This window comes from Zeugodacus cucurbitae, chromosome 2, assembly GCF_028554725.1.
Source record: "Zeugodacus cucurbitae isolate PBARC_wt_2022May chromosome 2, idZeuCucr1.2, whole genome shotgun sequence".
NCBI lineage: Eukaryota > Metazoa > Arthropoda > Insecta > Diptera > Tephritidae > Zeugodacus > Zeugodacus cucurbitae.
This window is the reverse complement of record NC_071667.1, coordinates 5,862,178-5,877,234: the sequence shown is the minus strand read 5'-3', so window position 1 is coordinate 5,877,234 and position 15,057 is coordinate 5,862,178. Positions and strand designations below refer to the sequence as shown.

Genomic DNA, 15,057 nt, shown 5'->3' with positions numbered 1-15,057 from the left:
GATAAATTGAATGTGTGAGTGAAGTGGAGAGAAATTTCGGAGAGATCATATTATATGTTGATAGCACTGATGGAGATCTCCTAGCAGGGTGACTATTAAAGTCTCACGAGTAAAATAAAAATAAAAAATAATAAAATTTGATTGCACAAAAAATAAGATAAAGATGTAAGACATATAAGGAATGTGCGATGCAAACTTTGCAAAGACTACAAGCTTACTATAATATTTATTAGAAAAGAATTGTTGTGAATTTTGTACACACAATCTATTTTAATATATTGGATCTTCTGTACTGTTCGTACTTAATTTTTGACATATAGTTACGTTTCTAATGTTGGCGGCACTGTAGCGGCCATTAATGTCTTAAGTCTCCACTTCCGTTCCGTTCTTTTTGGTGTAGAATAAAAATCTGTAAAGATGGGTCGTATGCACGCTCCTGGGTAAAAATTCGTTTTTAACTATTATTTATATGGTTTTTACACAAGTTTGATATTTTAACGGTACACTATAACTTTGTGCTTCATATCTTATATATGAGAGTTTTAATTTAAAGTTGTGTTGCGTAAAAATCTTATGTTACTAGTGCGCCCATGTGGCGTTTGATGGCTGAAGGCTTTATCTTAGATATTTGTGTTGTATTTACTAATGAAAGTTCTTTTCTTTTGCACATGTGTCATCTTCTTTGCTGACATTAAACAGTAAGGGTATTTCCCAATCAGCGCTTCCCTACAGACGAACAGTGCCTTCATGGCTGAAATTGAATGCCGAGGATGTGAAAGAACACATCAAGAAATTGGGCAAAAAGGGTATGACCCCTTCCAAAATCGGTTAGTACAATTCGAAACGCAAAGTGAATACTATAACACTACTCATTTGTAATTTATCTTACAGGTATCATTCTTCGTGATTCGCATGGTGTTGCTCAGGTGCGTTTCGTCAATGGTAACAAAATTCTGCGTATCATGAAATCTGTTGGTTTGAAACCCGACATCCCAGAGGATTTGTACCACATGATCAAGAAGGCCGTTGCTATCCGCAAGCATTTGGAGCGTAATCGCAAGGATAAGGATGGTAAATTCCGTTTGATTCTGGTTGAGTCAAGAATCCACCGTTTGGCCCGCTACTATAAGACAAAGAGTGTTCTGCCACCCAACTGGAAATACGAATCCAGCACCGCTTCGGCTTTGGTTGCCTAAATACATGACTGGGTGATCTATATTCGTAGGGATGTCTCGTTTTTGTATTTAAAAGTGAAATAAAAAATTTAAAATACATCTAAATGTGTGCTGTGATTGTTGACAGAAAATGGTATACATTGATAATATTTACCAAGGTAATCCAGGTAGAGTGAAATAGCCCATATCCATACAGTGCTTATTATAAAGACTAGGAAAATTTTGTATGTGTTCCAAAGACATTCATTCCATATAAATATTATTTATATTGGTAACCATAATGGATTTACTACAGGAGTAAGCACTTGCCAAAACCAATATACGGTCTATGATTAGCTTTGGATCAGTTTTTCATATAATATTTTGGTCTAACAATAAATAGACTGAATTTCCTATAAATATTGCTAAACCTAAAATTTGTATATTTTATACCAAAAAGTTATTAGGTGATTCTTTAGAAAAACGTATTTGGTTGTTATTTTGTGGCAGCCATTTATAAGCCTCAAATATGTATAAAGTGAATATCCTAATAAGTTTATTTCGTACTGATTTTTCATAATACAAACTATTGTTAAATTGAGGGCATTAAAGTATAAACTTTTTACAGACTTTTTTTGTTATGATGTGCATTATCATCTAAGAATACTGCCAAAATAGCGTATATGATTGGAAATTGTAATTTTCATTCTCTCGAAACTCGAGTATACTATTATGCGGAACTTGTCTATGTGGACCAACCTAACATGACAACATTCTTTATAAAACACACACTTCCGGTGAACTGACGAAATATTTTTAAATATAAAAAAGTATTATAATAAAAAAATTAAAATTCAAACAAATTAGGGTGCAATAAAAACATTGAGACAAGCGTTGGCATTGCGCTATCGGTGGGTTTGTAACTATCGTTTGCACAGATAAAGGCTATCGATAGATTGACATCTCTATTAATTTGATCGAACTGAATTTGGAAATAAAATTATCGATAAACTAATAATTGTAATGGTTCTAATTATTTATGAAAAATGGAAATTGCTCCCTCTCGTATAACACAAGCTTCCAATAAAATACTCTTTAATTTCAGATATCGTTAATAAACCAACATAAATCATATTTTAATTCGGTACAGTGCTCCCTCTTGTATAACACAAGAAACACATGGGATAATGCTTCAAATAAAATACTCATTAATTTCAGATATCGGTAATAAACCAACATAACTCATATTTTAATTCGGTACCGTTTCAACTTTGTGTAACAAAATAAAAACTTAAATTAAAAACATACATACGAAAGAATTCTATTGAGATTAGTAAAGCATTACTTTAAAGAATAGCAAAAAAATAAATAATGAAAATTTCATATTTTAATATAATTTATAAACAATAAATATAATTTAGAAGTCCCTTAATTACTGATAGAGTCTAAATAAGGTCACGTAAAAATGGAGATACTCTTTAAAAGTCTTGCATATTTGTTTAGTTGCGCATCACTGTGTGTTGAATCACATTTGCGCTACAGTTGCTTCCGCTAATGGACTAACCGGCAATGGGGCTACTTCGTTTTTCATTTCTGCGAGTATCTCTTTCAGTATTCTCTGCAGGGATAAAGGGATGTCCAACTTATTCCAGCGTGAGAGCGCCTCAAAATAAGCGTTTTTTATAACAATTTGCATTATTGCCAGACCAGACAAAATACAAATTTTTGGGCATTTAAATTAAAATACCCAACATTTATTACGGTTAAAAAAAATTTTATACTGAATTTTTAATATAAAAATTACATATTTAAATTTCTTTTAGCGATATTAAGGTACGTTAAAATTGCTTGTTTTCGAACTTTCAGTAATAAATAAGGAAAATTATCACTTGTCAACTGACAATTGATAATTTTTTTACAATTTTCCATGAAAAAATTAATTTCCCTATGCTGCATATCATAAAAAATTTCTTTACCCTCTTTTAAATTTCGCGTTTATATTTATATTTATTGTTTTAAGCTCTTATAAGTAATCTTGCACGGCGTTCAAAAATGTCTCTGTCGTATAATTTTTTTAGCAACATTTCAATATGGCCGTTCCAGTTTCCCAATTGCGAAACGTCAAAACCTACTGATTCCAGTCAACTGTCAAAGATTGGTAGGTTTTGACGTTTGTCCGTGCGCTCTCACTTCCAATGAAAATAGAGTTGGACATCTCTTTATCTCTGATTCTCTGTGTGCGGCTGCTAGAAACATGTGTGCGCGGTTAAATTTAAAAAATCTGCGAATATAAGAATAGCTACTTTGCTGATTACTTATTTTTTGTGTTTTGTTTTTTTTTTTGTTCTTATTTTGGTGTGTGATGAATTTCGTGAAAAGTATATATTTAAATATATAAAAGCAGATGTGTATGTTTATGAATATATGTATATATTGAGTAAAAGAATTTCTTTCAAAGTACCAACCGGTGAAAAGTAAGGGACGAGGAAACGGAAGTGAGGTACAACACTACTTTAGTGCAATATGTGACAATTATGGATGTATGACGAAACAATATTAAAGCAACAAATAAGAACTAATCGAATATATACCTATTTCGGCTCAGTAAATTTGTTCTATGTACACATGTACTTACGAACATACAGATATATGTATATAAGCGTATGTCTTTATTTGTAGGTGCGCATAACATTTGCCGGTTCGGTTGCCAAAACAATTTTCATATGCCGCCAGTGGTTCTCAGCTACTTCGCTTGTGCTTTCTAACTTTGTGAGTACGTACATACATATACCATGTATACATATGTATGTATGTATGAATAAGTGTTTTTTTAGTGTCATAAGTTTTGCCGTATGGTGCGTAACGTGCTAATGTGACAAAATCACTTGTGTTTGCAGAAAATTGTTGAGTTCAATTAATGGCATAAATTGTATAACAAGTGGAAAAAAGTTTAAAAGCAATGCTAAATTGTTGAGAAACGGAAAGCAAATAACTAAATTTAGAGTGAAACAAAACATTTTAGGCATTCCGACACACCCGCAGTTCGTCTAAACGAAATTGGTAGAACTACACTTCATAATCTTCTTAAGGTGTTACTGCTTACTTACGTTAATTTTTATTTTTTCCTTTTCTTTGCAAAAAATGTAGTTGCGTAGCGCATATTTGTTGCTATAAGAATTCGATTGGCACATCGCGTCTGGTTATTAGTAGTCACCGTTTTGATTTCTGATTTCTAGACCTATACACATACATACTTTGTATAAATAATTGAATCAATTGTGCTCACGCCATCTTCAACCTTCTTCTTTGAAGCGTAGCCGGCACCACAGTGACCGGCACTGTAGCGACCAATATCTGTTTCGCTGATCGCGCACAAATGTAAAGTGAGTGGAATTAGTGAACATAATTTTCTTATTATGTTTTTTTTTGTCCAATGTATGAAGTGTCAGTGGTCATGCATATTTATTTATATAAATGTGTGACTGCATACATTTTAACATTTGCATCAAGTATATAAAACATATTTACTTTTATACACATACATAAGTAAATATTGGCTACATATTGTGTGGGGTGCTTCACTGCTTCCACTTAGCTTATTGCCAATTGAAATCAAGCTGCTAAGGCAGGTAACAAATATTACCGGTAAAGGACAGCTAGCAAAACAATAAAAACAATATTCTTTAGGTAGACAAACGGCAGCGTTAAAGAAACATCAATTTTTTCGCATAGTACACCACATACATATTTCTCGTCAAACTTCTATTCACCCAATTGGCGTCTGCAGTGAGGATAGTGGCGATTTCAAAGAAAATATTAGCAGCATAATCGTGTGAGTGCAGTTTAATTGGATAAGTGCTAAAAAAAAATAATATTAATAACAAAAGCAAAAATTGTGCGTAAATGAATTGGAAAAAGGAAGAATCAGAATAGTTTGTGCCAATAAGAGAACAAAGTGTGTGAAAAACACCACGAACCCACAAATAGAAAGCGTAAAAAACATAAAAAAGGTAAATATAGCACTAAATAATAAATATATGTATGTAGTTATGTACATTTATGTATGGAGCAGACGTTCCAACACTTTACGCAATTACTACAATTCATTGCATTCAACACTAAATGCAGTATACAAAGAACACAACTCACTTACTAATCATTTCTTGCGATTCTATTTACCGTTTGGGGTTGGTCGAGGTCGCGATGAAGTGGTACATACATGTACATGTATGTATCAATGCATTGAGATGTTGCGAAATGAAAATGAATAAGTATACTCAAGTAGTTTATAAAAGGAGGCTAGAAGAGTGAATACACCCATTAAATGCATTTTTATTTATTATGTAGATATATATGTATGTTGACATATCGTTGAGGGTATGTACGAGTATGTAAAATATTTACCGTTACTGTTGTTTACTCTTAGATATGGCAAATGTATTGACATAAATTGCAAAAGTGATGGAAATATTGGAATTCTTGTGGAAATGCAATTAAAGTAAATGCGTTTATATGTACATATGTACATTAGGGTGGCCCTTAGTTGTAGAGAGGATAAAAAAAGTTTCTGGATTCTTGATCGCACCCCCTAGAAATATGCGAATAGCCCAAAAACTAGTATATACAAAGTTTTGGGTCAATCAAAAAAGGTTTAGAGGTTGCGCAAGGAGCTTGAAATCCTGAAAAAAATAAGAATTTTTGCCATTTTTATGTCTCAGACTTGCATATTTCAAAGTCACACTATCCCTTACTGGGTTTCCATACCGTAATAAGATAATAAGAATAACATTAGAACCGTTATAACGGTATATCACGAGCATGCGACGCTTGACAATGCACCACATTAAATTTACTTTCATATTTGTATTTCTGTAACTCTATCATCTATCGACCGATTTTTAAGATTGTGGTAATTTTGGAAAGGTAATAAAATGCAGATCTTATTACGGTATGGAAACCAGATAGTGTGGCTTTGAAATATGGAGACATAAAAATGGCAAAAATTCTTAATTTTTCAGGATTTCAAGCTCCTTGCGCAACCTCTAAACCTTTTTTGATTGACCCAAAACTTTGTATATACTAGTTTTTGGGCTATTCGCATATTTCTAGGAGGTGCGATCAAGAATCGGAATACTTTGGAAAATAAGGGCCACCCTAATGTACATACATGAATTTATCACTATAGACATATTTATCACATATGTATTTGCTCAACAATAAGGAAGTGTGTACTCTTTAAAACAAATCTTTAAAATTAAAATTTATTTACATTTAAAAAATTATTTAGTACTTTTCCTTTAAATATTATTTGAAAAACAAATCGTAAATGTTGAAGTGTTGCCGTTGAATCATTGCAAACTGAGCACATTATCAAATTGTTTTAAAATTTCATATAAACAAGTAAGGAAGGGCTAAGTCCGGGTGTAACCGAACATTTTATACTCTCGCAATTTATATATTTAACTTAATTTATATTATATAATACACAATTTGACCCACATTCGTCATATATATTGTATAAAGTCCATTGAAAGTTGAAAACCATAATATTAGGTTAGAAGCACCGAGGTCCTCATGTTCGATATATGGGGCCTTGGAAAAGTATGGTCCGATTTCGGCGATTTTTAGAATGGGGCTGTCACACTATAAATATAGTATTTTTGCAAAGTTCTGCACCGATATCTTCACTAGTGCTTACTTTATATATTGTAAAGTAAACGATTCAGATCGTCTTCAAAGTTCTGGTATATTGGAAGTAGGCGAGGTTGTGAAGCGATTTGCCCTATTTTCACAACATATCATTGGGATGTAAGGAAACTATTACAAACCAAGTTTCATTGAAATCGGTCGTGTAGTTCCTGAAATATGGTTTTTCACCCATAAGTGGGCGACGCCACGCCCATTTTCCATTTTGTAAAAAAATCTGAGTGCAGCTTCCATCTGCCATTTCTTATGTGAAATTTAGTTTTTCTAACGTTTTTCGTTAGTGAGTTAACCCACTTTTATTAATTTTCAACCTAACCTTTGTATGTGAGGTGGGCGTGGTTATGATCCGATTTCTTTCATTTTTGGACTGTATTAGGAAGTGGCTAAAAAAACGACTGCAGAAAGTTTGGTTTATAAAGCTCTATTGGTTTGCGAGATATGGACAAAAAACTTAGTAGGGGGCGGCGCCACGCCCACTTCTACAAAAAAATTACATCCAAATATGCCCCTTCAAAGTGCGATCCTTCATACCAAATTTTATTTCCATAGCTTATTTATGGCTTAGTTATGGCACTTTATGTGTTTTCGGTTTTCACCATTTTGTGGGCGTGGCAGTGGTCCGATTTTGCTCATTTTCGAAAGCAACCTTCCTATGGTGCCAAGAAATAAGTGTGCTGAAACTTGGCAAGATATTTTAATTTTTACTCAAGTTACAGCTAGCACAGACGGACGGACGGACAGACAGACATTCGGATTTGAACTCCACTCTTCACCCTGATCACATTGGTATATATAACCCTATATCTAACTCGTTTAGTTTTGGGTGTTGCAAACCACCGTTATGTGAACAAAACTATAATACTCTCTTTAGAAACTTTGTTGCGAGAGTGTAAAAATTATTGAAACTTACTGTACAACATTTGAACGGACAAATTTGTATGGAGAGATTGCTAGATTTCAAGTTTTCGATTATACATACAGTACATATGAAATTTTGAATATGGATGGATGGATATGTGCACACGAGTATATTCATATAAAAACTATTTTATAAAGTTTTTTGTATTTATGTATTTCTAATTTTATATGTGCATATGTATGTAGCAATAAGTATTTTGTTTATGTTGGGAGGAGTGAGATGTTATGTTTATGCTTTTATTGGTGAAACATTGAAATTATTCGAAATTAGCAAACCAATTCTACATTTGATGGTTAATTAGCATACTTTTTTTTTACTTTATCACGCGCTTTATCTTTAACCTTGAAAAAGTATGCGTGATTTTACAAACATTTTATGCAAATATGTAACATATATTTGGTTATTTGTGCTGTGAATCATAAATTTGTTTGTGTGTAGAGTATTGTAAAATGTTTCATATAAAATAATAAGTTTTGTGGCTTCTTCGTTATAACCACCATCAATATCCATATGTACATATGTATGTATGTAGTTCTAGGTTCAATCCACAGTTCAATGACAAAAGACCGTATAATAAGAAACAAGAAAGTTATGTCGTACATATTTATATGTACATATGTACTTTCTGCACTTGTCGGAATGGCCTCTTATGCCTCTTAAAAATATGAGAAAAGTCAACAAATAAGAGATAGCTTTGTTTACATTGAAGAATGTATAAGTATGTGTTTGATTACTATCTTTCTCTCATACATTCTTAAATTATATTTTTTTGCTAATTTGCATTAGAAAAACAACAAGTCTCACGATCAAACAAATATTGCGGATTTCCCGATTATGAGCGCAACTGTCTTCGGCAATACCAATACAGTAGACTTCCAACTACAGTATACTCTCGAAAAGTAAATTCTCAGAAAGTAAATAATCGCGGAAAAGTTAATCACGTTCGAAAATGGGCAGAATCGGATCATTGCCACACCCACAAAATGGCGAAATGAAGTTATAAAAGTTAAATTTGGAATAAATGATCGCACTAGGAGGGGGCATATTTGGATGTAATTTTTTTGGGGAAAATCGGTTATTTGTATTTAACTCGCAAACTAATAAAGCTATATAAACCAAACTTTCTGCAGTCGGTTCTCTTACATACCCCACCACACACCATGAAAATAGTTGAAATCGGATAATAACCACGCCCACCTCCCATACAATGGTTAGGTTGAAAATTACTAAAAGTGGGTTAACTAACTAACGGAAAACGTCAGAAACACAAAATTTTGCAGATGAAATAGAAGAAGGGAGCTGTACTCAGATTTTTTTTTACAAAATGGAAAATGGGCGTGGCATCGCCCACTTATGGGTCAAAAACCATATCTCAGGAACTACTCGACCGATTCGAATGAAATTCGGTATATAATATTTTCTTGACACCCTGATAACACGGACCAAAAATGGACGAAATCGGTTCACAACCGCTACTACTTTCGTTCTAACTCAATTTTGAAATCCATCTTATTCCTTCACTTTATAATGTAAACATAAGGAACCAATGAAGATAACGGAATAAAACTTTACACAATTAGTGCATATCATTTCAGGCTTCACTTGCGAAAAAATTGTCGAAAACGGAACATAACTTTTCAAAGCCCCAGATATCGAACATGTTGAACTCAGCGCCTAATGATACATTTTAACCGAAAATATGGGTAAATCTCTCAGATATCTCAATTTAATTCAGAGGAAATTGTTTTCTTCTAATAGTGTGTCTCTGTTCCAAAAATTATTAAAATCGGGTCATAACATTTCCATATACCTCATTGTAGGTTTTTCAAAAGTACCTTCTCCTAGCTCCCATATACCTAATTATAGGTTTTTCAAAAATACGGTGAGCTTTATTCCGCATATATGTATTGGTTAAATTTCTTCAATAAATTGCGAGAGTATAAAATGTTCGGTTGCACCCGAACTTAGCCTTTCCTTACTTGTTTAATTTACTTTTCAGAGAGTGTGATAAAAAATTCGAAACGAAGCAAGCATCGTTTTTTACGATGTTGCAAAAACACTTACTCTCTTGTTTATCGCGTCTTTTTAGTAAATAAACTCTCCTACTTGATCCACTGGTTTAAAAATGAAAACGATGCAAATTAGGTGTCAGACTTTTTGAATTGTCGTACAAAAATGGCCAGAAAATATATTGCAAAAGAAAAAAAAAACAAAAGAATATTCAAAATTGTTTCTCTTCATAGTAAATACATATGTATGTATGTAAATGTAAATATGTTTTTCATATAAATCCATATGTTTTATTGAAGCAAATAAATGAATGAATTTTTTAAGTTCAAAAATGCATTTAATATTATAAAAAAAGATAATTTATGTATATATTTGGAAAAGTAAATTATTCGAAAAAGTAAATTACCCAAAATACCAATCGATTTACTTTTCGAAAGTATACTGTACTAGTTGAAGATCACACGTCAGCATGACGTCATGACCGTTTGTTAGTTGATTATTCGCACAAATATGTATGAATTCCATACGTAATACATATTGTTCATAACGATCTGTGCTTTTCACTTTAAGCGTGAACACGTGGTGGTCTGACTTATTGAATTCTTAGCGGACTCTGTTATAGCGTTGGTGGGGTCTATTGCTTAATTTTTGATGCTTGATACCAGTAACAAGTGGATCATACACCAAACATCTTCTTTTATGGGCGCTTTATTTATGACAGTTTTTATTAATTTTTTGCTTATGGTTACCACATTGTGTTTATCAAGAGATTGCTTATCAAATAATTATTTTATGGTGAAAAAATTGCCATTGGGTCAACACATGGGTTTTTATTGGTAATAATGAAATGAAATTCATTTGTTTTTCGATCTTGCTATGGCACTCGGCTCTTATTTGTGAGATTTTTAATATTTACACTGGGTATATAGGTGCTTATATCCTTGATATGTCATTTTAAAGTAAATTAAAAAATATATGTTACACATAAATTCGGTCATCACTTAGATAATATGCATAAATACTTAAGTGTATACACATCTATGTAAATATATACAAATTATGCGAATAGCACGCGGTTATAATTCACCAATTTATTGGATGTCAAAACTCGTTGGATACTATAAACAAATATACATACATATATGTATGTGTATATTTATAATTTGATAACAAAAAATAGTATTTTTTGCAAGTCACGATCATAATTATACATACAAATAACACTTTTTTTGCATACATATACATATGTATATTAATAAATAAGTGCATATATGTATGTATATGCACCAGTATCTATTCACGTATTTTGTTCATGAATACCCATCGAAATGTATATTATGCTATTAATCATATTTGAAAGCTTTATCGCATGTAAGAAGTAAATACCTTTACCTTTAGTAAATACAAACTTACATACATGAGACATAAGAATCAATATGCGAACATACCTACATATGTATGTATGTATTCCTGTACGGGAATAACTACCAAATAATACAAATATATATACCATTTTCGCAAATAATCTATTTATCAACTCATTTTATTAAATATTTTTTTATTAATATATGTAAATACATATATACATGTACAACAAATGTGGTACAATGCACCGTTATACCGTGCTGCCGTTATATACAATTGCAAAAAAAAAAAATTAAATAAAATAATTTTATATTTTGAGTTAAATTATTAATCGGATTACTCAGAGTTCACGATTTTATCATAATTGTGTTGACTTCTTCCTTAGTATGAATTCTTCATTAGTTGTGGCTAGGATACTATGAGTATGTGTGTGTGTGTGTATGAACCTAAGAAAGCAAGTACAAGATAAGCTCTGAGAAATATTTTTATTAGTCATATCACTGCTAACATGATGAAATTTAATACTTATGCACTCACAACAATAAATTCATCTCATATTTAATATAAAATGGTTAGTCAGTCATCTAGAATCTCTTCAAAAACATTTCTCACTACTTAAATGACGTTTCAATCGCTTCAAAAAATGTTGGTCGTAGTAAACAAAATCGAGCTGATAAGTAGTATACTACAAATCTCGTTTTTTATATTTTATACATTTGAAATTTATTTTCGCATATTAACTTGAAAAAATACTCAACTCATAAAATGTTCAGAAAAGCTTATTCTGTAAATTATTAAAAATAAATTTATTTGTTAACATAATCACCAAGCAAGCGGTACTACGAGTACGTACATACATATGTATGACTTTAGCAAAACGCGTGATATTATCACCAACAACCTTGTATTCTTCACCCTTTTGATAAAATGGAAGTCATCGTTTTTTGGTATCAAAACTGTCATTTGATTGATATATTTTATCATGAAATACCCAGTTCGCGACCAAAAGTCAGGCCACGTGTTAATATTGTACATAATTAAGTACCAAGGCGCCTACAAGCATATCAAATGTGTGTATATCATATTAATTACGTAAATTTGTCAATATGTAGCATTGATTTTCATTATATTCGCAGTTAACAGTGGAACTTCCTTAACTCGAACTTCTATAAGTCGAAGATCACCATAACTCGAACTTTTGAACTGGCAATAGCGTTTAGAAATCAAATTTCATAAAAATTTTCTTCCATAACTCAAACTTCTATAACTCGAAGTTCTACATAACTCGAACTTTTGAAATGGCAATAGAAGTCAAATTTCATACAAATGTCCTTCTATAAATCGAACTTTTCGACCATGGCATAATTCAAAAATTAAAATTTTTTCTATCGAGGCAGAATTTTAAGTGCGATATCGTATGAGTAGAGACCAAGGTGGTAATCTGGTAACCGATGTCCAGGGCATACTGGGATTATGGAGGGAACACTTCTCCGACCTGCTGAATGGCAGTGAGAGTACAACACCAGGAGATGGCGAACCCGATCCCCAAATCGATGACGATGGAACAGATGTTCCATTACCCGACCATGAAGAAATTCGAATGGCAATTACCCGCTTGAAGAACAACAAAGCAGCGGGGGCCGATAGATTACCGGCAGAACTATTCAAATACGGCGGTGAAGAACTGATAAGGTGCATGCATCAGCTTCTTTGCAGAATATGGTCGGAAGAAAGCATGCCTGACGATTGGAATCTCAGTGTGCTCTGCCCAATCCATAAAAAGGGAGATCCCACAATCTGCGCCAATTACCGTGGGATCAGCCTTCTAAATATCGCATACAAGGTTCTATCGAGCGTACTGTGTGAAAGACTAAAGCCCACCGTCAACAAACTGATTGGACCTTATCAGTGTGGCTTTAGACCTGGAAAATCGACAACTGACCAGATATTCACCATGCGCCAAATCTTGGAGAAGACCCGTGAAAAGAGGATCGACACACACCACCTTTTTGTCGATTTTAAAGCTGCTTTCGACAGCACGAAAAGGAGCTGCCTTTATGCCGCGATGTCTGAATTTGGTATCCCCGCAAAACTAATACGGCTGTGTAAGTTGACGTTGAGCAACACCAAAAGCTCCGTCATGATTGGGAAGGACCTCTCCGAGCCGTTCGATACCAAACGAGGTTTCAGACAAGGTGACTCCCTATCGTGCGACTTCTTTAACCTGATGCTGGAGAAAATTATAAGAGCTGCAGAACTAAACCGAGAAGGTACAATCTTCTACAAGAGTGTACAGCTCCTGGCGTACGCCGATGATATTGATATCATCGGAAGCAACAACCGCGCCGTTTGTTCTGCTTTTTCCCGCATGGATAAGGAGGCGAAGCGAATGGGTCTGGAGGTGAATGAGGACAAGACGAAATATCTCCTGTCATCAAGCAAACAGTCGGCGCATTCGCGTCTTGGCTCCCACGTCACTGTTGACAGTCATAACTTCGAGGTCGTAGATAATTTCGTATACCTGGGAACCAGCATCAACAACACGAACAATGTCAGCCTCGAAATCCAGCGCAGAATAACTCTTGCCAACAGGTGCTACTTTGGACTGAGTAGGCAATTGAACAGTAAAGTCCTCTCTCGACGAACCAAAATCAAGCTCTACAAGTCGCTTATCATTCCCGTCCTGCTCTACGGTGCAGAAGCTTGGACGATGTCAACATCAGATGAGACGACACTAGGAGTTTTCGAGAGGAAAATTTTGCGCAAGATTTATGGTCCTCAGAACATTGGCAACGGCGAATGCCGCAGACGATGGACGATGAGCTGTACGAGTTATACGACGACATTGACATAGTTCAGCGAATAAAAAGACAGCGGCTACGCTGGCTAGGTCATGCTGTCCGAATGGACGAAAACACTCCAGCCCTGAAAGTGTTCGATGCAGTACCCGCCGGAGGAAGCCGAGGAAGGGGAAGGCCTCCACTCCGTTGGAGGGACCAGGTGGAGAGCGACCGGCTAAACGGTTGCAACGCCAATCACATACATACATCGTATGAGTGCGAACAAAAAATATGATATTACACTTGTGGATTGCATAATTCATGTAAGAAAGGCATGGGACACAGACGTCAAAGGCGAAACAATAGCAAAATCCAACAAACAAAATTAAAGAATACATATTTTAACGTATTTATATAAAACGTTATGCGAAGTAAATAAATAAAAGTGTGTAGAAATATATATTTTACAGTTTTTTGGTGGATTATGGTGATTCGAGTTAGAGAAGTTCCACTGTATGTATACTATGTACATAATATAATATTTATTACTGCCTTTAATTTAGTAGACATCTTTTTTGTTATTTTTTTTTTGCTTTTCTGGAAAATTTACAAATACGACATCCGGTTAGATGAAAACGTGCTGTGCTTTGAGTTATTCGATGTCAACTAATATCCGGGTGAGAAGAAACTCAAAGCTTTGACAGTACGACTATTAGAAGAAACAACAAACTATACATTGTAGAGATTTTCATATAAAAATGCATTTCTTTTTAATTATCCGAAGCTATTAAACACCGGTACAACAAAAGCGACGACATTATTTGTTGTTTTACAGTTTATGTCATTAATGAATAAAAAAAAGTAATAAAATGAAAGAGCGTAGAAAGATGCTTATGGAAAAACCACAGACATTGAGAAGAAGAACATTATAAAAAAAGCGTTAAATATTATTGTCGCGTTCGAAAACTCAGCTAAAATGGCTGATGTTAACATATTTCGACTGCTGATGTGTAATGGCAATATGCCTAACTAGCTTTGAAACAGCTATACTATATAACAGAAAAATTTAAGAATCGAAATCACAAATTGATGTTAAACAAGTAAGGAAGGGCTAAGTTCGGGT

At 33.6% G+C, this 15,057-nt stretch overlaps 2 protein-coding genes across 17 annotated transcripts in view; both read left to right on the top strand.

Moving 5' to 3' along the window:
• The first annotated feature begins 280 nt into the window (after positions 1-280).
• Positions 281-1,280, top strand: LOC105214111 (40S ribosomal protein S13). The gene is made up of 3 exons (XM_011187335.3): positions 281-440; positions 700-827; positions 892-1,280. Exons 1-3 carry the CDS (start codon positions 418-420, stop codon positions 1,194-1,196), a joined length of 456 nt encoding a protein of 151 aa, XP_011185637.1. The 5' UTR covers positions 281-417; the 3' UTR covers positions 1,197-1,280.
• Positions 1,281-3,382: 2,102 nt separating this feature from the next.
• The window catches only part of LOC105214115 (probable multidrug resistance-associated protein lethal(2)03659), a 28,399-nt gene continuing 16,724 nt past the window's right edge, over positions 3,383-15,057 (top strand). The window contains exons 1-2 of one of the 16 annotated variants that reach the window (XM_029041511.2): positions 3,383-3,509; positions 4,887-5,164. The gene's annotated coding sequence lies outside the window, so the exon portion shown is untranslated. The other 15 variants (XM_029041510.2, XM_054235085.1, XM_054235062.1 and 12 more) reach the window with 15 other exon arrangements.